At 39.4% G+C, this 24501-nt stretch overlaps 1 protein-coding gene and 1 long non-coding RNA gene across 4 annotated transcripts in view; one reads left to right on the top strand and one right to left on the bottom strand.

Moving 5' to 3' along the window:
- The window catches only part of LOC127422635 (nuclear pore complex protein Nup214-like), a 78290-nt gene extending 54048 nt beyond the window's left edge, over nucleotides 1-24242 (bottom strand). Inside the window, exons 1-22 of one of the 3 annotated variants that reach the window (XM_051666405.1) lie at nucleotides 24028-24242; nucleotides 23078-23273; nucleotides 22816-22967; nucleotides 22407-22605; nucleotides 20487-20557; nucleotides 20336-20399; nucleotides 20138-20241; nucleotides 19899-20005; nucleotides 19318-19384; nucleotides 19096-19222; nucleotides 18794-18952; nucleotides 16808-17411; nucleotides 16544-16698; nucleotides 12563-12639; nucleotides 12400-12480; nucleotides 12132-12281; nucleotides 10006-10164; nucleotides 6819-6925; nucleotides 6549-6734; nucleotides 2200-2285; nucleotides 1997-2080; nucleotides 1638-1904 (exon numbers count right to left, since the gene is read on the bottom strand). In XM_051666405.1, coding sequence (XP_051522365.1) covers nucleotides 1638-1904; nucleotides 1997-2080; nucleotides 2200-2285; nucleotides 6549-6734; nucleotides 6819-6925; nucleotides 10006-10164; nucleotides 12132-12281; nucleotides 12400-12480; nucleotides 12563-12639; nucleotides 16544-16698; nucleotides 16808-17411; nucleotides 18794-18952; nucleotides 19096-19222; nucleotides 19318-19384; nucleotides 19899-20005; nucleotides 20138-20241; nucleotides 20336-20399; nucleotides 20487-20557; nucleotides 22407-22605; nucleotides 22816-22967; nucleotides 23078-23273; nucleotides 24028-24069 — 3244 coding nt within the window. In that variant the 5' untranslated portion in view covers nucleotides 24070-24242. The remainder of the gene's footprint in view (nucleotides 1-1637; nucleotides 1905-1996; nucleotides 2081-2199; nucleotides 2286-6548; nucleotides 6735-6818; nucleotides 6926-10005; nucleotides 10165-12131; nucleotides 12282-12399; nucleotides 12481-12562; nucleotides 12640-16543; nucleotides 16699-16807; nucleotides 17412-18793; nucleotides 18953-19095; nucleotides 19223-19317; nucleotides 19385-19898; nucleotides 20006-20137; nucleotides 20242-20335; nucleotides 20400-20486; nucleotides 20558-22406; nucleotides 22606-22815; nucleotides 22968-23077; nucleotides 23274-24027) is intronic. The other 2 variants (XM_051666388.1, XM_051666396.1) reach the window with 2 other exon arrangements.
- Nucleotides 2247-12119, top strand: LOC127422952 (uncharacterized). Its single transcript, XR_007894252.1, has 3 exons — nucleotides 2247-2449; nucleotides 6845-7380; nucleotides 10113-12119. It is a non-coding gene; the product is annotated as an uncharacterized LOC127422952 (long non-coding RNA).
- Nucleotides 24243-24501: the final 259 nt, after the last annotated feature.

Genomic DNA, 24501 nt, shown 5'->3' with positions numbered 1-24501 from the left:
TAGGCTGCAGAGTTGCATTCACAATGAACTGCTCTGTGGAAAAAATAAAGTGAACTGAACTCAAAACACCTCCTGAGCTGAGATGTCTGAGGTCATTTGCAGCACTCATAGACGATACTGTTTTTGCCAAAAAAATTCAGAAGACAGAAACAAAGAAAGCGTGAGAACATTTTACATGCACGTGTTCCACGAGATTGCACACCTCCAAACAAACAGCGTATCATACATGCGCATAGACGGCTTTTCTGCCATCTGTTCTTAATAATATAATAAAGTGTTTCTTCAAGCACGTGTCTGTGTGCTGCAGGGCAAATTATTTGTAATATTAATTTGATAATAATAATAATAATAATAATAATATATATTATTAATAATATCATTATTATGGTTTAGTATTTCTCTGTAATGTAGAACAGTGTTAGCAATGTTACTTCTTTCTCAGCCCTGGAACTCAAACCATTTTCTGATGCCCCCCAATATATATATATATATATATATATACTTAAGTTATTCAATTAATTTCCTAAGCGTGCGACAACTAGTCGACTAATAGCTTAAACTAATGACTACTAGTCGACTAGGAAAATCTTTTGTTGGGGGCAGCCCTACAAATGACACATTATAACTATATTTTTAAGAACAGATGACAGAAAAGCCGTCTATGCGCAAGTCTGAAATACGCATTTGTAAAGGGTTCTCACACTTTCTTTGTTTCAGTCTACTGAAAATGTTTTGCAAGAATAGTATTGTCAATGACAGGGGTCAGCAACCATTATGTAATGGAGTGCCATTTTTTTATTTTCCTGGTCAATGGCTGTGCCATTTGGTTTAAGTTTTTTGTTTTTAAATAAATTAATTTAATTTTCAATGCAAAATCACTAAAGCAGGAATATTCACTGATCCCTTTGGTGGGGTTGACGATGTAATTGGATATTGTGATATATATATATATATATATATATATATATTAATAAAAATATCGTGAACATATTTCTTGCATATTGCCCAGCCATAGGAGGGAACAAAACAAATTTATTCACACACATTCAAAGTCATTATCCTTCCAAAGCAGCTAAACTGGGTCCAGGGATGAAAGGTAATAAAATCAACATTAAACCCGCAACAACTCACAATAAGTGATGTATTTGCCAGGACAACGAAACACCCAATGGTCGCCCATGATGCACAGATGAAGTAGGTTTGTTGCCAAAGAGATGTTGCCCTTCACAACTGTTGAAAAGCCATCTTTCACAAAGTTGAACAACACACATTTTAATTGCACTTCATTGTTTTCAGTTTCATTTGAATTTTTAGTTCTAAAAATAAAGTTCAAAGTTTGAAATCAAGCTGCCTTGCGTTATTGTATAGGCTATTGCTTAACGAAAATTACCCCATAGTACGACTTAGCGTCCAACCAGCAGTAATACCAGTGTTAGTTGTTTTGAACGTGAACACCGCACCAGTGTGAAAATTATGATATCGTGGCAAGTCTAGCGTGCACATCCGTGTCAATCAAAATATTTGCAACAGAGAAAGGGAGCGCAATTATTCGATTAAATTATGCCGTTTGATAAAAACTTGTTGAAAATCCAAAGTTTAATTGAAAGTTAAATTTAAATTGAACGTGTCTCTCTCACCAGGGCTGATGACTGGTAAGGGGCCGGCCTGGATTCTGCTAAATGGAGTGGACTGCATACTAAATCCCGGCTGTATGGAGGGCGTGCGGACCACCGTGGGATGTCGCGAGACAGACAGCACTGGGACGGGTCCTGGCTCTTCCTCTTTCTCGGCCAGCGCCAGTGTGTCGTCAGGCTCCAAAGGCTGAGAGAGAGATGAGCTGGAGCTCACCTCATCCAGATCTTCACAGAACTGAGGGGACAGGAACGCTGAGCGAGACAGATTCACTGACAGAGAGAGAGAGACGGGGGTTAATGATGTGTGATCACACACGGAAGCCTTTACTGTACATTGATAAACACAGACTGAGATTCTGTACCAGGAGCTGTTGATCGCACCGGTGGAGTCTGTCTCTTCGACAGGAAGTTCCTCAGTTGAGACTGTTTGGCTGGAGTCATCTTAGCTGCACACAGACAATGACATCAGAGGACGACACACAAGATCAGAGTCACAAAAGAGTTTCAGTTGTACAGGATTAGTCTCAGTAGATATTACTGATTGAAAGAGTTTAAATAATCTCACATGGAGATTTGGCAGGAGCTTTGGGTGCCGTATCCAGACTGGCCTTCAGAAGAGCATCTTTCAAACTCTCCAGCTCACTGTCCAGACTACAAAACAGCACAAGAATTATTCAATTTTAGTGAAAAATAAATATGAATGATTATATAAGCCAAAACAATGCCATGGATCAACATTTATAGAGTAATCCATTATTGTGTAGAGAAAGGTCAGAATGAAAATTTTCACCTCATATTTTGGAGCAAAACTACAGGTAAAAAAAATAACCTTAGAAAGGTGTCAGTGTCATTATTTTATTTGTACAGAGATATATATGTCTATTACTAAAATCAATTGACTTCAGCACCTCTTGCTGCATTATATGCCAATGGTGCGAGTACAAAAATGGTAAAAACACTTTTTTTGTTGTTGTTTTTCCAAAGTTGGAGTGCCTATAACTCCAGAAGTATTAAATATATATTAATATCCTTTTAGATTCTGGTTCAGAACAAACTTTTCTTCTTTGTATCTTCATTTTTAAAGGCCCTATATGGTTAAATCCCAGAGATATGGGGCTGTCGATGTGGCTCCATCCCTTAATGGTTAAATTTGACCCATTTTCAATAGCCGAAAACCCAATTTGGGTCACATGATATGAAGCTGATTTTTCTTGTCCAACAAAAAGGTCTGAAGTACAAAAAAATAAATAAACTGAAACTAAAAATGTCCAAAAATACACTATTATTAAAAATAAAGGCCCTGGTAAACTCGCAGCCAAGTTCTTTTTCATTATTCACACAGAGCCAAAAAGAAGTTCACAACAGCTGAGCAAAGACATACTGTTTGCGAACATTCAGACACCAGCCACGCTGCTGTGAGAGGCGTTTAGAGAAGCATTTAAATAGGAGGATGCACAAGCTTACATGTAAAACATCTACTAATGTGACATTATAATGTGTTATCAATGACTTTATGCCTCATTCTATGAGTAGAATTCACATGAGGTCAGTAAAATTTGTTTTAACATCTCGATGTTGATAATGCATAATACGTTTTGTTCACATTCTGAATTCATGGTCAGGGCTCGACAATAAGGACTGCTCGATGGCCCGGGGCCAACGTGAGAAAGATTCGGGCCAGTTGCTAGAACTGTCACTTGCCCGATCGGGCCAGTGCCGCATTTATAACATTAGTGCATGCAAACAACAAGCGAGAGAGCACAAAAGTCTTCTAACCGAGGAGCGAGCCCAAGTATATTTATCTTGCAAAGACGCGCAAATGAATAATATACTGGACGCACCAATGCACAGTCGTGTGCACGCACAAGATTGTGCAGACACCGAGCGCACTCTCCTAGCACTGTCCTCGTTCTTTTCCAAGTATCTTAGCAGCAGCTATTACCAATGTGTAGAAAATAGCAGGAAAAAAAACCACTTAACGATTTAACGTCTTGTGCAACACTTTAAGTATCCCCGCACATTCCGTGTTCACAGTGCGCAAAATCCCCACATTTTTCATTTTTACATGTCGGTGAAAATTAGTAAACCACACATTGGAACACAAGAAATCAACAGTTTCTTTCTATAGGACTGAATATCCATATCTCTCTGTGCATATGTCTCATCATCATCTCTCTCCGTGCAGTGTAGATTGTTTCACATGCATGTGCTCTCATAAAGGGACAGAGCACTAGTTTTATTCCCACTGTAAAAAAACAAACACATTTTCTCTCATTAATTCGCCTTTAGAGATGAAGCACCGAATGAGACGTAATAAACTTTGTTAAACCCCAGTTATACACGTGTCTGGAAATCACAAGCTGCTCAATATCCAAAATGTAAGTATACATTTAATTAGGTAATGTTTCAAAATGTAAACATTAATTCGACATAATGCCGTTTGATATGAAAAGCAGCAAGATCACTATGGCTATTAGGCTATTATTATCAGAGCTGTTCAGCTGCAGGGTAAAGATGAATATTTGAAACCGTCTACTTCATATCATCCTCATAAAACACCTGTTACATGTCTCATTTCTGGACCATGCAGGTATTTTTGTTCTTTGTACATCAGTCAGTGTTGGTCTTGTTTGGGCTGTCTGATTTCATGTTATATACACATTGTTAATTCACAGATTAGGCCTAATATCTACCTACTGTTTATTACACATCACAACCGATTTAGTGGCAAGTCTGTTCTCTCAGCCAATAATCAGATCTTTAACTCTTAAAGTTGCATGACAGCATGACTAAACGAGTGACCGAAAACCCATTATCTCCTCCACAGAACTCTTGGCTTAAAAACACATGTGTAAATGGCAGGACGGCTGAGGTTAATATGATGCATTTATGAATTTATATCTGTAAAGTGCATATATGGGATTACATAAGGCATAAATCATATCTTGCAAATTATAAATGTGATTACATTTTGGGGGACATTGTATTTTGTATTTTTTTTCTCCCCAATTTGGAAATGCCCAATTCCCAGTGCGTTCTAAGTCCTCGTGGTGGTGTAGTAACTCGCCTCAATCCGGGTGGCGGAGGACGAATCTCAGTTGCCTCCTTGTCCGAGACCATCAATCTGCGCATCTTATCACGTGGCTTGTTGAGCGCGTTACTGTGGAGACATAGCACGTGTGAAGCCCCACGCTATTCTCCGTGGCATCCACGCACAACTCACCATGTGCCCCACCGAGAGCGAGAACCACATTATAGTGACCACGAGGAGGTTACCCCATGTGACTCTACCCTCCCTAGCAACCGGGCCAATTTGGTTGCTTAGGAGACCTGGCTGGAGTCACTCAGCACGCCCTGTATTCGAACTCGCTGTCTTTACTCACTGAGCTACCCAGGCCCCTGGGGGACATTGTATTAAAAATATAAGATATGTAAAATATATTTATCTTCGGACATATTTTTTAAAGCCATGATGGTAAAAACAGCTATTTGTCATTTTTGTGTTGGGGCCAGTGAAAATTTTGGCAGGGCCAGTAAAAATCTGAAGCACTGGCCCAATCGGGCCAGTAGAAAAAATTCTTAGCATTGAGCCCTGATGGTGATAATGCGCTAACATTCTATAGGCGGCTATAATATGCAGCGATTACATTCTGTTATTGTGATTTATGATGATACTGATACTACTGCAAAGATGAGTGTATAAAAGAATGTAAATGGTCAGAATAGACATAAGAATGATGATTAGAGGCATATCTCACTATGGGCAGATGTGTGAATGGCTTTCGGCAACAGATGGCACATGAGTGAAGCAGCATATAAAAAAAATAGAGTGAATGGCATTTAAGAGTATATGAGTAGATTGAATTCCTTTTGTAGACTAATAAAAAAAATAAGATATAAATCAGACGGGATGCTCTTGAAAAATGTCTCTAAGCAAATGATAGTATAAACGTAGTTGATTTTGACCAGCTCAGCAACTCTTCACACCTGTGTGTTCACTTTGACTGATCTTGAGCAAATGTCGGCCTCAAAGTGGGTGGAGCTCCAGGACACACCCACCGATGACAGGGACCAATGGCAATAAGGTATTTAGCAGCTGGTACAAAGTCTTCCTGAAATTTCATGTTAGCAAGATGACACAAACAACCAAAACGAATTCAAAAACACCTTCATTTTGGTCAGATTTTGTTCAAAATGACATCACAACCATGCGTTCTTCAGTCTCACTTATAGTATACCAGGGCCTTTAGTGACACATGTGGCCTTTCAGTTAGTGCACTACCACTTTCTAGATTTTGGATTTCAGAAACATACTTCTGCAAAGCTCTGTAATGCATAATTAGGGGTCCAAACACCAAAAAAATCTGAAACGCTACTGTATTTGTACTGATGTTCTTATTCTTTGTCTGCCCTAAAAGTGTTGGTGCATTCTAGAGCGTACGTTTCTTAAATTTTGGTTCATTTGACACAGAATAACCCAGTAAACTCTATTCTGAATCAATGTAATTTCCAGGAGTAAGTGTGCACAGATTTATATCTGTCAACCCAGAAACAAAGTCGTGCTTATAAGTTGTTCACACTTTTGAGGAAGAACTAGTCACTGGATTTGACAATGTTTGTGATGTTCATGACAAACAAATCTTTGAAAGACATTCACTGTCTCTTGTTTGAGATTCACATGACTCGAGTGCAGCATAAAGCTACAGAATTGCCCCCAGTGCCTCATCAAGCATTTTTGTCACAACCTTGAGCCCGTTTTCTGCTTTCATTTCAAAGAGCAGCCAATGCTTACCAGACAATTTCATGGCACATCATTATGCGGGTGGCATCAGCACAAAAACCAAAACTACATGAAAGACAGGCCGATCCTGTGTGTATCTACATACAATGACAGCTCAAGTAAGACTGTCTCACCTTTGTTCTGAGGGTGTTGAAGGGGTCTGGCTGGGGTAACTCCACACTGATGTGCGTCTGTACAGTCGAAGTTTGTGCAGGTTGCTGGTCAGCTGATCTAAACGCTGTTTCTGCTGGTTAATGATGTCCAGATTATTAGCGAGTGCGGTGAACAGCGCTTCTCTCTCAGGGACAATCATATGCCTGCTAAAACACAGACCAACAGTCACATTCAGATCACAAAGTGAGTGTGAGTCAGAACTGAAGTTAGACAGAATCCCAGGCGTTCACCTCTGCTTCTTCTTCTTCTTCTCCAGATGTTTCTCCCACTCAAGATCTAAAACATCGTTCACGTCCTCCATGGCAAACTTAACATACTGGTACAACCGCCGGATCTCCTGTTTATGAAAACACACTTTCAGATTCTAGTAACGTTATTTACCACATCAGTGACATGCAGTCAGTTACTAAAAACAATAAATTTGACTCGTCTGGAATGATACATTTTAGGGATGTCCTAAAATATCGATATATCGATTATTGATCAGCACGTTATTTTATCAATATATTTTTGTGCCATCGATATATTAAAATTAGCCGACATTTAAATTAGAAGCCCGATTGGCATGCTTTCCAATTCACTCAGTTGGCCTCTGTTTAACAGACTGCCGTTATAGCGTTGGGAGACCACAAGAGGGCGATATACCATTCACTGAAGTCGGTAGCGGTCACGATCACACACACACACACACACACAGGATGAGCTGGAGCGGTGCAGCTGATGGCAGTCCAAAGTTACGAAGGTTTTTGTACTACTTCAAGAATGAACAAAGTGACATTGATGAGTTTGCAGGTTAGTGAAACTAACTGCGCAACTAACTGCGGAACTAGTGAAATGTAACTGCGCAATGTTTATTATGCAATTTCTCTGTATGTAGCACTGAATAGGTCTTTCATTCAAGCTGTCAAACCACAAAAAGGCACATTTGTTACAGTAAATACATTGTGTAGGCTCTATGAAAGATACTTAAACACAATATATCATACAATTATATTAGAGTAAATAATCTTTGTCCTTTGATAATGATTTGGGTCGGATTTAATGGAAAACTATGCAACTTGTGCTCCTTGGCACTTCATAATATTAAAGCTAAGAATTTTAGAACGTGCCATGTGGTCCGCCAGACGCGTCCGGTGTGCGACACCCTTTAATTAACCCTGTCGCTCACATTTTACCAAAGTTGTGTTGATAAGTCTGAAGAGACAAAGACTATTGTGCAACAACAAGCAGCCCCATTTATATCTGAAAAAATCCTGATATATATATATATATATATATATATATATTAGATAATCATTGGGAAAATCTTCCGATTATCAATGCGTGAAGATCCCAAGCCTAATAAATGTGTGCATAAACTAAAGTCTATGAGGCTAGTGAGCAGCATTGTGAATAAACCTTTAAAATGTTTAACTATTATGGTTTTAAAGTGTAATTGTGACACATAATCATTACCCTTTCTGTTGAGATGAGTTCCATGCCCACGAGCCATGATGTCCGATTTGCAGGCAAATTACTCTTTTGAACAGGGTCTTTTTAATGAATCAGCTAAAAAGATTCACAAAACTGGTTTGAACTCAGCAGCTCAGGTTAGAGTCACAACCATTCACAACCGACTCCCTCATTTATCAGTTGTACCATTTGAACAAAGAACCGGTTCTGTGACATGTACTTTAAATTCCTTAGACTTAAAATCAGTCTAATTACTGAAATCTCTATTGTTGAGGAATTACTGCTCATTTTGTTATATAAAAAAAAAGTTCACTATGAACTATTTATATTATAAAACACTGTAAATGATTGTAAGAGTGTAAATTTTGTTTGTAAGAGTCTCCGGTGTATTTCGGGCTTGTTTATAATTAAAAAGTCTCTTTTTTGGTTAAAATTGGGATTTTGGTAGCACGATAAACTGCATCTGGGATTTAATTACATCTGGACTTTTGTAGCCTCTGTTTCTGGGCTGCATGTCACTGTAAGGAAAGACTAAGAATGTTTTTTAAACACATTTTATATATACATATACACCAATGAGCCAAAACATTATGACCACTCACAGGTGAAGCGAATAACATTGATGTCATTAGATGGTTAGCGAACAATCAGTTCTCGTAGTCAACGTGTTGAATGCAGGAGAAATGGGCAGGAGTAAAGACCTGAGCGACTTTTGACAAGGGCGAAATTGTTATGTCCAGACAACTGAGTCAGAGCATCTCTGAAACGGCGAGGCTTGTGGGGTGCTCCCGGTCAGCAGTGGTGAGTACCTACAGACAGTCGTACGAGGAGGGACAAACCACAAACCGGCGACAGGGTGTTGGGCACACAAGGCTCATCAATACGTGAGGGCAACGAAGGCTATCCCATCTGGTCTGAACCGACAGAAGTTCTACTGTGGCACAAGTCACAGAAAATTTTAATGATGGTTACGGGAGGAATGTGTCACATCACACAGTCCAAGACACCCTGCTGCATATGGGGCTGCATAGCCACAGACCGGTCAGAGTGCCCATAATGACTCCTGTCCACCATCGAAAGGACCTACAATGGGTACGCGAGCGTCGTAACTGGACCTTGGAGCAGTGGAAGAAGGTCGCCTGGTCTGATGAGTCCCATTTTCTTTTACATCACGTGGACTGCTGTTTACGTGTGTGCCGTTAACCTGGGGAAGTGATGGCACCAGGATGCACTGTGGGAAGATGACAAGACGGTGGAGGAAGTGTGATGCTCTGAGCAATGTTCTGCTGGGAAACCCTGGGTCCGGCCATTCATGTGGATGTCAATTTTACACGTGACAACTATACCTAAACATCGTTGCAGACCAGGTACACCCCTTCATGTCAATGGAATTCCCTGATGGCAGTGGCCTCTTTCAGCAGGATAAAGGGCCCTGCCACACTGCACACATTGTTGGGGAATGGTTTAAGGAACATGATGAAGAGTTAAAGGTGTTGCCCTGGCTTCCAATTCCCAAGATCTCAATCCGATTGAGCATCTGTGGGATGTGCTGGACCAACAAGTCTGGTCCATGGCGGCTCCGACTCGCAACTTACAGGACTTGAAGGATCTGCTTCTAATGTCTTGGTGCCAGATACCACAGGACACCTTCAGGGGTCTTGTAGAGTCCATGCCTCGGCAGGTCGGCACTGTTTTGCCGGCACGCGGACGGCCAACAGCATATTAGGCAGGTGGTCATAATGTTTTGGCTCACCAGTGTACGTATATAGCATATGCTTACATCGGGCTAACTCCTACTAAATGACTTCAGTAACACATAATTTCATCTACCTAGAAAAGTAGTGCCACCTCTTTGTAAAGGGTCTGTATGTAATTTGTAAACAACCTGGAATATTGCAGTTTACAGTGTTGTTCAGAGTGTGTTTCCAGTCTTTAGTGCAGTTAATGAGTGTGATGTGACTGAACCTTAAGTTGTTCCTCTCTGCGAGGGTCCAGCGGTTTCTTGTAGAGCAGTTGAAGGTAATCTTTATCTCTGTTGAGCTCATTCTGTGCTCTGGCTTCTTCTTCTCCAGCAAAACCCTCCAGCAGACTGGTCTTCAGCATGCTGATGTCTCCATGCAGAGACTGCAGGCAAAGAATTAAATAATGACCGTTACACCTCAAACTGAGAACTTGAACAACATTTACAGAACCTAACTTTATCAGTTTATGACAGATTTAAATTGATTTAAACCTTATTATTTAAAAAAGGTATGGTGGTGATACCAGTTCTGGTACCAGGAGGTAATATCATCATAGTTTAATATACAGTATACAATGGTACTCCAATAAAACCATGTTACATGTCCAAAAACAATGGCATTATGATGGTACCATATACAAAAATGATGGTTATACTATGGTACTTTTGGCATTTTGTAGTTAGTGCATGTGTGTGAGTTGTACGGAGCCCCTAAGAGGACAGGCAGGTCATTTATTTTCTGAAATCATTTTGCGTTCCATCATGATACGTTTTGCGTTCCCTCGCAATAGTTTTGCATCCCCTAGCAATTATTTTGGGTTCCCTCGCAATACCTTTATCTATCCTTTACCATAATTAACCATTGTTTTACTACAGTAACCATAATTGAACTATGGTATTTGTGTTAAAACAATAGTAATAATACAGGAAAACCAAAACTATGGTAATAAAAATCAGTCATTCTGCCAAAAAATTAAAAATAAAGACATGGTTACTACTGTTTTACTACTGCATAGTATTGTTTTTAAAACTATGGCTTCCACCAAAATTACAATTAACCATTGTTTCACTTAGTGTTGTCATGGTACCAAAACTTCAGTAGTCGGTACCGATACCAGTCAAATGTCACTGTTCTCGATACCAATTTCAATACCACAGAAAAAACGTTGCTAATATGATAACGTGACAGCTATTGAAAACACTCCTTTAGCCTATTTAACGTTACATTTCAATGTGAATAATAAATGAAAAGACATGCATGTTTCCTTCGAGTGTTTCTAACACTTGTTTGTTTTTAAGCTGGGCCCTACTGAAATCTGTTTTATTTTTTCCCCAAATTCCTTTTTTCCTTTTTTTTTGTAATTATTTTTCCAGAATTCCATGTTTTAAAGTTTAATACAATTTAATGATCAAAATGGTGTCTAATCAAAAAAATTTCATTAAACTTTTAAAAACTTATCAACATACCATTGCATTTTTTAACAAACTTTTATTCAGTATAAAAGCACTCTTGCTTGTGATATATTGCTTAACTTTTTATTATTATTACAAAAGTTATTCAGTAATCATTATTTATTATTATAATAATAATTATTCTTTCTATAGTGAGGATTACATTTTACTATAGTTATAATATATTTCTGTTGCAATTTCAGGCATTTAGCTTTTATTATGAATCGTGCTTTTATTTGGACGTGTATTTTTGATGGAAGTTTAACTTCTCCAGATAAACAGTTTGCTACATGGCCCAGTGTATATATAAATTATATAAAAATAACACTTCAGAGTGGATTAGTGCTCTGCTCTGTCATATCTCATACAATGCAAATGATTCTCATAGCCTGTGGAGTTTCCAGTGTATGAGCGGTCTGCTTCACAGATTCATATAAAGCTCATGCAGTTCATACAGAATAAGATTGCAGCATTTCACAGTTTAATAATCACACTAGGACATATCACGATTTTAATTTGATTAGTTGTGCTATTCAGTGTAAAAGGAGTAACAGAGCACACGCTCAAATAAGCATGAGCATTTGAAAGCAGTCGTGTGTCAGTAAGATAGTGTGCAAGGTACTGGTGCTCGGTACTACCGGTACAGTAGAATCACTGGTATCCTTACATCTTTTTTATTTTAGTACCGACTTGGTACCGATGTACCGGTACTTTTGACAACACTAGATTCACTATAGTAAAACTGCAGTTACCATGTAACCATTTTTGTGGTAAGAACCATGGTTTTAAAATCCATGTTACATGTACCACAATGTAATCATGGAATTACCATAGCAAAATTAACTATTTCAGAAAATAAATCCCCTCTCTGCCTCCAAGGGGCTCTGTAGAGTTGTACCTCAGTGGTGTCTTTGATCTCCAGTGTAAAGTCATGTAGGCTCTCAGAGTCTTTCCTCAGATCTCTCATCTCATCCGTGTTGCCCACCCTGAAATCAGCATTCCTACAGCGAGACTTCAGCTCATCCAGCTCTTTCTGGAAGTGTCCGATCTGAACAGACAGCAGCACAGTCACAACACATCTGTACACCAAAATAATCAACCCTGGCTCATTTCACGGATGTCACGGTGTAAACATTAGAGAGAATGCTGTTATTATCAGACTGTACCTCCTCCAGTATTCCAGTCATGACGGGATCAGAGACTTTCTTCTGCTGTAGATGTTTCTCCAGAGCTTTCACAGACACAGCCTGAGACACACAAACACACCCATCAGATCAGTCATTGAGAAAACCACAGCTTTGGAAACACATAAGTGAAACAGTGATGTACCTGTTCAGATGCAGTACTGGATGGAGGCAGGGCGACTGCGGCTGGAGGGACACTGATCTGAGCTGGCCGCGACATCACTACAAAAACACAACAACTGACACTCAACCCTGCATCTCTGAAAACTCTATAAACTGAAAGAAGTCGAGGATGATTACACTGTGTCTTAACCAGCCGCAATGCAATGAAGTCACAAGCAACACAAGCCATCTCTTCAATGTTATTGTGAGCTTTTCGTCATAACTGGACATGTTCTGGTATCAAATTGTCACATTGTTAATTGCTGAAACTTTTATTGCGGTATTGTACAAAATATGTTTAGAGATCAACAAACTTTACTGTTGTTAATGACAAGTGCTTTTTCAAAGACAAAATTTGCGCACATTATTTGTCACACACACTTACACATGGGCATGTTAACATAATTATAATACCATAATATAAACAAGAGAAGAGTACTTAAAGCATATAGATAAAGGAATATAATCAGAATACTTTAAATAAAAGGAAAAATAGATTACGTAAGCACATGTGCATGTATAGTGCAATCAGAAAATATTCAGACCCCTTCATTTTTTTTTCAAATTATGTTATGTTGCAGCCTTAAGCTAAAATGCTTTAAAAAAAATGTTTCTCACATCAGTCTACACTCCATACCCCATAATGACAACGCAAAAACCAGATTTGTGCAAATTTATTAAAAAGAATAAACTGAAATATCACATTGACATAAGTATTCAGACCATTAACTCAGTACTTAGTTGAAGCACCTTTGGCAGCAATTACAGCCTCAAGTCTTCTTGGGTGATGCAGAAGCTTTGCACATCTGGATTTGGAGATTTTCTGTCATTCTTCTCTGCAGATCCTCTCAAGCTCTATCGGGTTCTTGGTCACCTCTCTTACCATGGCCCTTCTCCCCCGATTGCTCAGTCTGGCCAGGCGGCCAGCTTTAGGAAGAGTCCTGGTTGTTCTAAACTTCTTCCATTTTAGAATTATGGAGGCCACTGTGCTCTTGGGAACCTTCAATGTTCTTTTGACCTCAAGGCTTGGTTTTTGCTCTGATATGTATTTTCAGCTGTGGGACCTTATATAGACAGGTGTGTGCCTTTTCAAATCACTTTTTTCTATAGTACATAAAACTGAAAATGTGTTTCTGGGTCAAGTGACTCAGAATGATGGAGCAGCAATAAATAAATACAGTGCATTCAGAAAATATTCCGACCCCTTCATTTTTTCACTTTTTGTTATGTTGCAGCCTTATGCTAAAATGCTTTAAATAAAAAAAAAAATAATTTCACATCAATCTACACTCCATACCCCATAATGACAAAGCAAAAAAGCTATTTTGATAACTTTGAAATTTATTAAAAAGAAACAAACTGAATTATCACATTGACATAAGTATTCAGACCCTTTGCTATGACACTTGAAATTTAGCTCAGGTGCATCCCATTTCTCTGGATCATCTTTGAGATGTTTCTACACTTTGATTGGAGTCCACCTGTAGCAAATTCAATTGATTGGACAAGATTTGGACAGGCACCCACCTGTCTATATAAGGTCTCACAGCTGAAAATGCATATCAGAGCAAAAACCAAGCCTTGAGGTCAAAGGAACTGCCTGCAGAGCTCAGAGACAGGATTGTGTTGAGGCAAAGATTGGGGAAGGCTACAAAAAAACTTTGGTTGCATTGAAGGTTCCAAAGAGCACAGTGGCCTCCATAATTCTTAAATGGAAGAAGTTTGGAACAACCAGGACTCTTCCTAGAGCTGGCCGCCCAGCCAAACTGAGCAATCGGGGGAGAAGGGCCTTGGTAAGAACCAAGAAACTGATGGTCACTCTGGTTGAGCTCCAGTGATCATGTGTGGAGATGGGAGAAACTTGCAGGAGGACAACCATCACTGCAACACTCCACCGATCTGGGCTTTATTGCAGAGTGACCAGACAGAAGACCCTTCTCAGTGCAAGACACATAAAAAAGCACCTAAAGGACTCTCAGACTGTGAGAAACAAGATTCTCTGATCTGATGAAATGAAGATTGAACTGTTTGGCCTCAGTTCCAAGCATCATGTCTGGAGGAAACCAGGCACCGCTCATCACCTGTGCAATACCATCCCAACGGTGAAGCATGGTGGTGGTAACATCATGCTGTGGGGGTGTTTTTCAGCGGCAGGGACTGGGGGACTGGTCAGGGTTGAAGGAAAGCTGAACGCAGCAAAATACAGAGATATCCTTAATGAAAACCTGGTCCAGAGCACTCAGGACCTCAGACTGGGCCGAAGGTTCACCTTCCAACTGGACAATGACCCTAAGCACACAGCCAAGACAACACAAGAGTAGCATAGGGACAACTCTGTGAATGTCCTTGAGTGGCCCAGCCAGGGCCTGGACTTGAACCCAAACAAACATCTCTGGAGAGACCTGAAAATGGCTGTCCACCTACTGTCCCCATCCAACCTGACAGAGCTTGAGAGGATCTGCAGAGAAGAATGACAGAAAATCCCCAAATCCAGGTATGCAAAGCTTGTCGCATCATACCCAAAAAGACTTGAGGCTGTAATCACTGCCAAAGGTGCTTCAACTAAGTACTGAGTTAATGGTCTGAATACCTATGTGATATTTCTGTTGATTCTTTTTAGTACATTTGCAAAGTTTTCACAAATCTGGTTTTTGCTTTGTCATTATGGGGTATAGAGTGTAGATTGTTGTGAAAAACATTTTTTAAAAACATTTTAGCATAAGGCTGCAACATAACAAAATGTGATAAAATGAAGGGAACTGAATACTTTCTGAATGCACTGTATATGTATAATATGTATTATATCTAAATAACCGAACAATATCTGAACAAATGTGCGAAACAAAATGAACAGTTAAAATGAATACAATTTTATAAAATAAATAAATGACTACATGAAAATAAATATCAACTAATATAATAATAAATATGTCTTAAAATATTTCCACATTTCAGACTCTTTTAGAAGAGGGATAAAGGGTCGGAAGCTTTCCTTTTTTAGTCATGCATCTCATCCATGTTGGTTTCTTGTTTACATTCTCAATCTCAATAATTAGACATTATAATAAAATATACTATCCATAAATAATTCTTACCAGCCATGAAACTTTATTTTGCATTATGAAAAAAACAAACAAAAAGTCTGTCCTTAAAACAGCGAATGTGTCGCCACATGGAGCTCTAGAGAAAACCTTCTGATGATAAATGTTCAATGAGGTAAGCTGTTAGAAGACAGATATTTTCTTTAAAAGACGGTTTGAATGTCTTTTTAATCTATCAGTGAGGGTCATAAACGAAGTATATCAATCGTACCAATGAAATTAAAACCATCTATTATGTTGCTGTCCCTTATGAATTCCCTGATAACTTTATAAGGTTTGTATGTCTTTGATTTGAACAGCTCACGAACACATTAGGGAGGGTCTGACTGTTGCTCTTACCGGTTGACTCTGAGTTCATTATAAAATTACCAATCAATGGTGAGTACCTGTATTATTTACTAGCCAAAGTAAATAATTGCTTGCATCTGGCACTTGGTGAGTGTTAATTCTGGTCCCCGGTTGTGAATCTTTAATCTACAGTGCATTCAGAAAATTTGAAACAACTTGGCTTATATCAAAAGAAGTTTTTTTCATGGTATTTTAAAGCGGCCATGACAACATAACTGTGCATGTTAATTAGTGCGATATATCATATCAAGCCATGACAGCATAATTTTGGACATTTCGCGTGGTTCTTATTTCACTGCCGTCCAGAGCGGCAGCCCCGCCCACTGTGAACTCCCACTGGTCCAAAATATCACATAGCTGTACATTACACATCAAATACGTTCCAATTGGCTGTGATTGTGTCACATTGTGCAGCAGGACAGACGGATTGCTTTTTGCTGGAATCGTACTGCATCATCTCTGGTTAGGACATATTTGTGTAAATGTGAACATCAGTCAGTATGTGAGGTGTGTACCTGCAGCAGCAGCTGGTTTGCTGATGTTGATCAGTGCTGCTGTCTGACTGCTGGGCTCTGATGATGATGATGATAATGGTGGTTTGGGTGTGGAAGTTAGAGAAAACGGCTGAGCAACAGATGAGGCCGATGCTGGAGTCTCCACTGATAAAAACCTGCAAAAACACACATACAAATTTAAAAGGAATAAAAAACCAAAAGTTTTTGGGTGAACTATCCCTTTAATGAGCATCTGACTGACACATGGAAGGTTTGTAATCTCACCTGTCCGTGAGGTTCATTCTGATGGGGGGTGTGGCAGGCTCTGTGAGGGGTTTGGAGCTGCTGATGATGGGAGACGCTGTGGCCAGACGCTGTGGAGTGGAGATGGGAGCAGCGCTCACCTCTTTTAGCGAGGAGGAACTGAAGGAGAAGGCCGAAGCTCCTGGAGCGTCTGAGGGGGGTTTGGGAGCATTGAAAGAGAAACTGGCCGCTGTGGAGTTCAGGGAGAAGGCTGAAGGAGCCGAGGAGCCCAGAGGAGGCAAAGAGAAGGAGAAACCTGTGGAGGATGAGGCTGGGGGCGGAGCTGCTGCTGAAGAGGGCGGGATCACAGAGGTGGCAGCTGGAGGAGGGGCTGTGAAGGAAAAAGTGGATGGGGGTGGAGCTGCAGAGGATGAGGTGGATGAGGGCGGAGCTGTGAAGAATGCGGTGGATGGGGGTGGAGCTGTGAAGTTTAAGGTGGATGGGGGTGGAGCTGTGAAATTTAAGGTGGAGGGGGGCGGAGCTGCGGAGGATAAGGTGTATGGGGGCGGAGCTGTGCTAGAGGATGCTGGGAAAGACGAGAAGATGGATGCAGCTCCAGATACAGCAGGAGCAAAGGAGGTGGACTCTGAAACACAAAAATCATTTGATCAGTACAAGTGCTGTTTTGCATGGAGTTCGTCTTGCGTTCTGCCTGCTCCATTTTTAATCGTGGCTTCATTTACATGTGCGTGCCTCGGACGGGCGCGTTTGGAGCATCTCACTGGTATTCAGCGTCATAAATACCACATTTTTGTACTCTCTGCCGAGTTAAAAGTAGTGTAAACTTTAAAAATCACATCTCAAGAGTGCTGTATTCTTTTGTGCTTCCTCAGTGGGTGGTTCTCATTCTGTGGTTGTGCTGCTTGTGAGTTTTGCTGAGGCGCGCTGCCACCTATTCACGTGGCTCATAAAAACAGAAGTACTTCAAGCTTGAAAAAGTCAGTGATTTCGCTTGCTAACATCACCTCTACAACCATCTCACATACGTAATGAACACTGGAAGATCTCTCTGTCCACTTGCGGCTCATTTGGTAGAAAAATCCATACTTTTATTACGGAAGTTACGTACACGTCAGAGGGCATTGATTTTTTTAGCATGTAATTTGTTATATAATTAATCACACTATTTTAACTCGTTAAATCAACAGCCCTAATTATGTTAATGCTTTGTAAGCTACTAAAGAGCAGAGAGTGGTTTTCTCATTTACTTGTTATTGTTGTTTTATTGACATTAGGGTCAATGATGTGATGCTCATTTTTGTCCATTTCTATTAAGCTATTCGAAAATACATTACGAATAAAATTCACATGAAACAATTTCTTGAATGCACCTCTATGATGAACATGTTTTCAATTATGAGTTCAAATTAATTTTGATATTTTTTCTGGCACTTAAATAAAACATGTCATGTGGTGTATCTGTCTGGAGACTGTAAAAAAATCAGTCTCATTAAAAGATGAAATTCTAAAAGACATGTTGGTATGAGTAGTGCAGAATAACTATTTCTTCTTAGCTGCAGGTCAGGCAGTCACACAGCGCACAAGAACCGTAACAAGGAAATAAAAGGTGATCTTTAAGATTCACGTTATTTCTGGGGTTTTTTTCTCGACTCTCTTTTAATTTTTTGCCTGTTAATGAGATCAACCAGTCAGTGGTTGTTGTGCCATCGTCGTAATGAGCACTCCTGGCATAGAGTAAAAGATCGATCTTGTGATTAAGTATAGATATCGGGATCATTTCAACTGTTTATGCCAGCTGTGTGAAACAGGCCTTGCTCGTGGCAGACGCTCGCTTTCACCCCAAAAAAACGTACAGTACATTTGTTCCCTGGGGATCATATTGCACTCACAGTGATGATGCAAACATGAAATCAAATTCAGTTTCAGGCCCAGCAATCAAACTAAGTGCACAAACACAGTGTCGGTTTGACTCTTGAGAGAGAATGAATGATATTGCTGCTGTCTTACTGGCGGGCGGCGGTCTCTCTTCCTCCATAGGAAGATCACTGGCGCTCACAGTCAGCTGTTTAACCCCATGGTTCAGGTTGAGTAAAGAGAACGGACACAGAACACCATCTGTAGACAGCAGCATCAGTGTCGGTGCAGGAGGACATCTCTTCTCATCAGCTGAAGAACAACACAGCAATTACTTCACAAACTAACAGCCAGATCACAGTTCTTTATGATCACTCTATTAAAAAAGAAAGAAAGAAAAATGTCTTGCAGATTCTGAATTCAACCACTTCAGAATCACTTTCTTCACAACTTACACAGCTGAATCTCATCCTGACTGGTGTAATCTATAGCCACACCCACAGGAAGTGTGTCATCATTGTTCTCTGTGACAGGCAGCTCCGCTCTACTGGCGTCTTCTAGCAACCACAGCTCCCAGTTCACCTGCACACACACCCCCCAACACAGTAAACATCAGACTCTACTGTATTTCAAGGAGAAACCCGATCTGTTTTGTGCAGTGTGTGTGTTATGGTTACCTTGTCCTCTTGTTTGGCGATGATGCTGACCTCAATAGCAGCAGCTGAAGCAGCTAACACCAGATCCCTGTACAGAAGAGATTCATTTGATTTATTGATTCACGGTACATGGCAACAGCACCAAAACATGGGTGACAAAAGTGAATGGTGGGCAAAATGTTCTAATGTTACTCATTTCCCAGTACTACTTGTCGCATTAATGTAATGTAGTGTGCCGTCACGGGTGTGTGCATATCAGATATTTTTCAACATTTTCAAACATGGTTCATCCGGTCAGCATTTAGAGTCAAAACTGTCAGTTTTATAATATTAGTTTTATTGTTTTGAGTCTTTTGTTTTTAACAAAAGTGTTTTATAAAGTAAAGTTTGTGATATTTGTGATAAATATTCTGATCTTTTGGTTCAGTTTAGAAAAAGTACCTTTCTGGATCATCAAAGAAAAGGCATTACACATGGTTATTTAACATGTAAACATTCTTTCATTGAATTTCCAGCTAAAATGACTACACTCATACAGTGGTAAGATTTTGTTCATACTGCCCACCTTTAAATCACACGGACAGGAAGTGTACGAGTCTTACCAGTCCTCTATATGACACAGGAAGAAGTGATGCTGTCTCTCTGTGCAGGTACCGTACACCAGGTCATTAAAGTTTAGATAGCGCTCATCTCTCTTCTCATCCTTTTTCTGACACACACACACACACACACACACACACACACACACACACACAATACACACAGCAGCATCTGTTAGTGACCTCTGTATATGGAAGTCTGAAATCTTGTGTATTTTGTGTGATTTGTGTTCTGAACTCACTGGAAGTGACACGACTACCAGCTCAGGTGGTGTCTCTGGCGATCCGTCAGCTGCCGCGTATGCCACCGCAAAGTTATACGTGCTCAACCACAACACATCCAGCACTGCAGAGAGAGACAGTATGACACACGTGTTAAAGGTTTCATTAGTGCTGATGTCACATGGAGATGCTGTGAGCAGTTGTGTGAGTTCTGGCACCTTTCACAGGGTTGTCCTGACTGTAGAAGCTGGGACAGGGAATCACCTTCTTAGCCTGTAACGTCTGTCACACAAACACACACAGTGAGAAGAACTAAATAATAATGAGTGAAGATCTGTAAGTCATAAACCCTCTTATATACAGACTTACAGGAGTGAACTGAACTACTGTAGCATCCTGTTTCCCAGCAGACACCTGTTTGCCTTTAGGACTCCAACACACTACAAATAAAGAGAGGGGAAAAAAATCAAAATACTTAAATATTAAATTAATCAATAATACTTAAATATACAGTGCAGGGCCCTATAAAATCCACTTTTCTAAATTCATTTTTTACGATCATCCGTGTTTTCCATTTTAAATTAAACTTTTATCACAAAATTAATGGAATGAATTAATCTTTAACCAAAAGAAAAAATAATAATTTCTTTTTACCAAAATATTGCAGCAATTTTTTGTCAAATAAAGCACTGCACAACACTTCACAGTATTTTTCTTTTTAAGATTATTTTTATGGCCTTTTGGCTTTAATGGGATAGGGATCGTTAGAGAGGTGACAGCAAATGAGTGGGGGAGAAGAGTGGGAATGGGATCAGGAAAGGACCTCAGAAGCCAGGACTCAAACTCGGGTCTCCTGCAATGCATGCACCAGATGCATTTGATTACATATGATGAAACTGCAGGCCATGCTGTTAGGAGCCTAGATATGTAAAACTACACATTAACTGTATACATTTGACCTTCAGACAGTCTTATGAGTTTATATGTCATTATCTGTGAGACATTAAACCTTTAAGCTCTGAAGGTGTTTTTGAAGATTTCCTGTTTTAGTTCCATACCCAAAATGAAAGGTTTATAACTCGACAAAAAAAACTCTTCGCCTAAGAAACTGCTGAAAAATCACAAAAAAACTTAAGCCAAAAATAAACTTTTTTTTCTTATTTTTCTGATTTGACATTATATATCTCTGGGTGTAAATAAGGTGGCTCTGAAAAACTGCCTTCGTTTTGTTCCCTGCATGTCACCTGTATGTGAGTATCAATTTTGTATTGATACGACAAAGCGAACACAAATTATAGCATTACAAACATAATTGATCCTAGTGTCCACAAATGTCTCCAAACAAATAAAACATAAAAATTGTACATAAGAACTAATTACACATGCAAATACAACAATGACTAAAGGTACACTCTCTCTTCAAAGCATGCAGGCATGAGTAACGAGATCCCATTCAGTTTCATTCTGTGTCATATGAGTCATCATTGAGTCTGTGTCATGTATTTGGTGCCATTTGCTGGTGGCCACATGTAATTAGAGTGAACGATCCTTTCTGCCCTTATTTGGATGACTTCCACGTCCAGGTTGCAGCGATCTGAATCCTAATATGCTTGGTTTAGAGTTCCATGAAGCTGGACATGTTTTACATCATTTCTGCTAAAGTCATCTGATCCAGGAAAGCTAACGTGTTTTTAACCAGAGAGCACATTATGTGCTGTGTGCACATTGTGCTTCGTGTGGATCATCTAATGACCTATGCATCCGATTATGCTGTGTGTGGGCTCGTTTTAAAGATAATTACCTCCTCTAAGTAATGATGTGACATTTTATGTTCTGATTATATTTCGTTAAGTTATAAGTAAAAGCGCGGCAAATAAGCAACACCTGTTTACATGTAACATGTATGTCAATGACATATACTTAGCTATTACTCAGATATATTTTTGTCTGTGGGTAAAAAAAAATAGGCTTGTTGTATTCAACTCTTTGAGAGCCTTCCAACAACATATGACATATGGCTATTTGATCAGTATGATGTTTTTACCAATTACAATAATATGTGCAATGCAAATTTTTATATAAATTATCAAAAGGGAACACTTCTGATTTGTCTGAAAATTCCAAAGCACTTGTTCAGTTTTGGTCATAATGTCTACATGCATTGGAAAGTAGAGCTTCTAAGCTTTCAAACGATACCTATTTTGTGTTGGTCAAGACTGTAGTTAGTATTATTTTGATAACTATTTTCTTCTTGCGTGCCCATCCTAGCTTAAATGATTAAACACTGACCACAGGTGATTCCCGCAGACGCAGGCAGCTGTGCGACCACATTCACGGAGTCCTGAACATCCAGCACCATCATACTGCCATCAGACAGACATGTGGCGAGACGAGACGCCTCCACTGGACTCCACTTCAGATCCTGGACAAGAACACCTGATGAGGCTGCCGGTCTGAAGGACGTGAAGGGCCGTTTGTCTTGTCTGACCTGTTAATATCAACACCTCACATCAGCCAGAGCACATACTGAGTGTTATTAACATATACACACAGTGTCATTCAATTACTATCTATAAGAACAATAAATGTTATTTTAATTGAAGCACCAATCCACATAAAGCGCTAAATATAAAGAGCTATTTGAAATAAAAACTACATTAAAAGGTATGTTTAAATTGTTTTATAAGAGTGAAATGACCTTGTTGAAGAAGGTGCGGACGTCATAGAAGTCTAGCGTCAGATCAGCGCCGTCAGACACGCCGCACACAGACAGCGTGAGCTCATCACTGCTCAGAGCCATGTGATGAATCCACACATCTACTGTCACTGTCACAGCGCTCACATTCTCCACTGATGAGACACAAGAGACACATTAATACGATACTGAACACAAAAGATCTGTCACAAATATCTTGTTAATGAGTGTATGATGGGTCTTTATGTGTCGGTGTGTTTCTAACCTATCTCATTAGGGTTTCCTTCTACACGTGCCACCGAGACTATGTCTTTAGTAAGGAACACTTTGAGCGTTTTGTCTCGAGCAGCGAATGTCAGGCCGTATTTATTAGAGATCACAAGCAGACTGGAGCGTTCTTTAGGCAGGTCATGAGGTGACTCAAACACTCGAATCTTCTTCATGTGACGAAACTGGAAATCCTGAAGAGCAAAAACATCAGATGATGAAATTAAAAAGAAAGCTAGTGTGTTTATATACTGTACACCACACAAAAATAACTGAATATATAAATCACCAAACCTGTCAAACTCTTACTCACAGCTGACAGATTCCTTTCAAAGCACAAGTGAAACTAAAACTATCCAATGAAAGAAATCCTACTGATATCAACTCTCATCATATTCTGTTCAAAGTGAATAGACATTATTTTGTGGGGCCCAAAATTAACCTGAAATTCATCAAATCCTGGTAAGCAGATATTATTATTAACAAAACAATCTGTCAGTAATGTACTTCTACAGGGTGTGCATGTGAAAACTATTTATTGAAATACCTCAAACAGAACTACTGGACCATTTATTAATGGAGGAATTTAGAAACATGTTTTTAAATCGTGTTTCCATTGAGTTCTCATTAGATGATCGTGTTTATATGAGTCCAGCATGGTGTTTAAAATCATCTAGAGCTTCAGTGTAAGTGTGTATTTGGTGAGATTATAATTCAATTATCACTATAATCATTTTATAAGAGAAAATAATAATGTATAAGAAAAACTAAACACACGAGTCACGTTCAAACACACATAACAACACTACATAAACTACTAGATGTACTGCATAAAGTAACACTAAGAACAACACCAACAATAACACTAATAAATACTGATGATGATGATTATTATTCTTAATTATTATTATTATTATTATGAAAGTATCGCTGTTGAAGTTCGCTCACCTTCATCTCTCTCTCCGGAATGGAGTCTGGATCATCGCCCATCTTTACAAACCTTCCCTCGAGTGTCTTAAAGTCCAATAACGCGTGAATATGTAATTAACAAAGAGAAGAATGATGATTTAAGGAATTTACTCTGGTAATGTCAAGCTCTCTTCATGTTAGCAAGAACGCGCGCTGAACTCAGGGCGGAAATGACGCATGTTGGGAAGAGGAAACATGTCATCGTGATATCAGACACAGATTCTCTCCAAAACACGTTGGCCACAATTATTGGCACCCCTATAAATTATTATGAGTAAAATATATCTTTAGTATATTCCCATTCATATTTAAAAAAAAAAAATAAAAAAAATTAGTGCACCTGGGTGACTAGGAACATGAAATTGTTCAGCCATGACTTCCTGTTTCACTGGGGTATAAATATGATGTAACACACGCCAAATTCCCTTAATCATCAACCACAGTGGGTTAGAC

This window comes from Myxocyprinus asiaticus, chromosome 3, assembly GCF_019703515.2.
Source record: "Myxocyprinus asiaticus isolate MX2 ecotype Aquarium Trade chromosome 3, UBuf_Myxa_2, whole genome shotgun sequence".
NCBI classification, from domain to species: Eukaryota; Metazoa; Chordata; class Actinopteri; order Cypriniformes; family Catostomidae; genus Myxocyprinus; species Myxocyprinus asiaticus.
The sequence above is the reverse complement of the archived record's forward strand: the minus strand, read 5'-3'. Positions and strand labels throughout refer to the sequence as shown.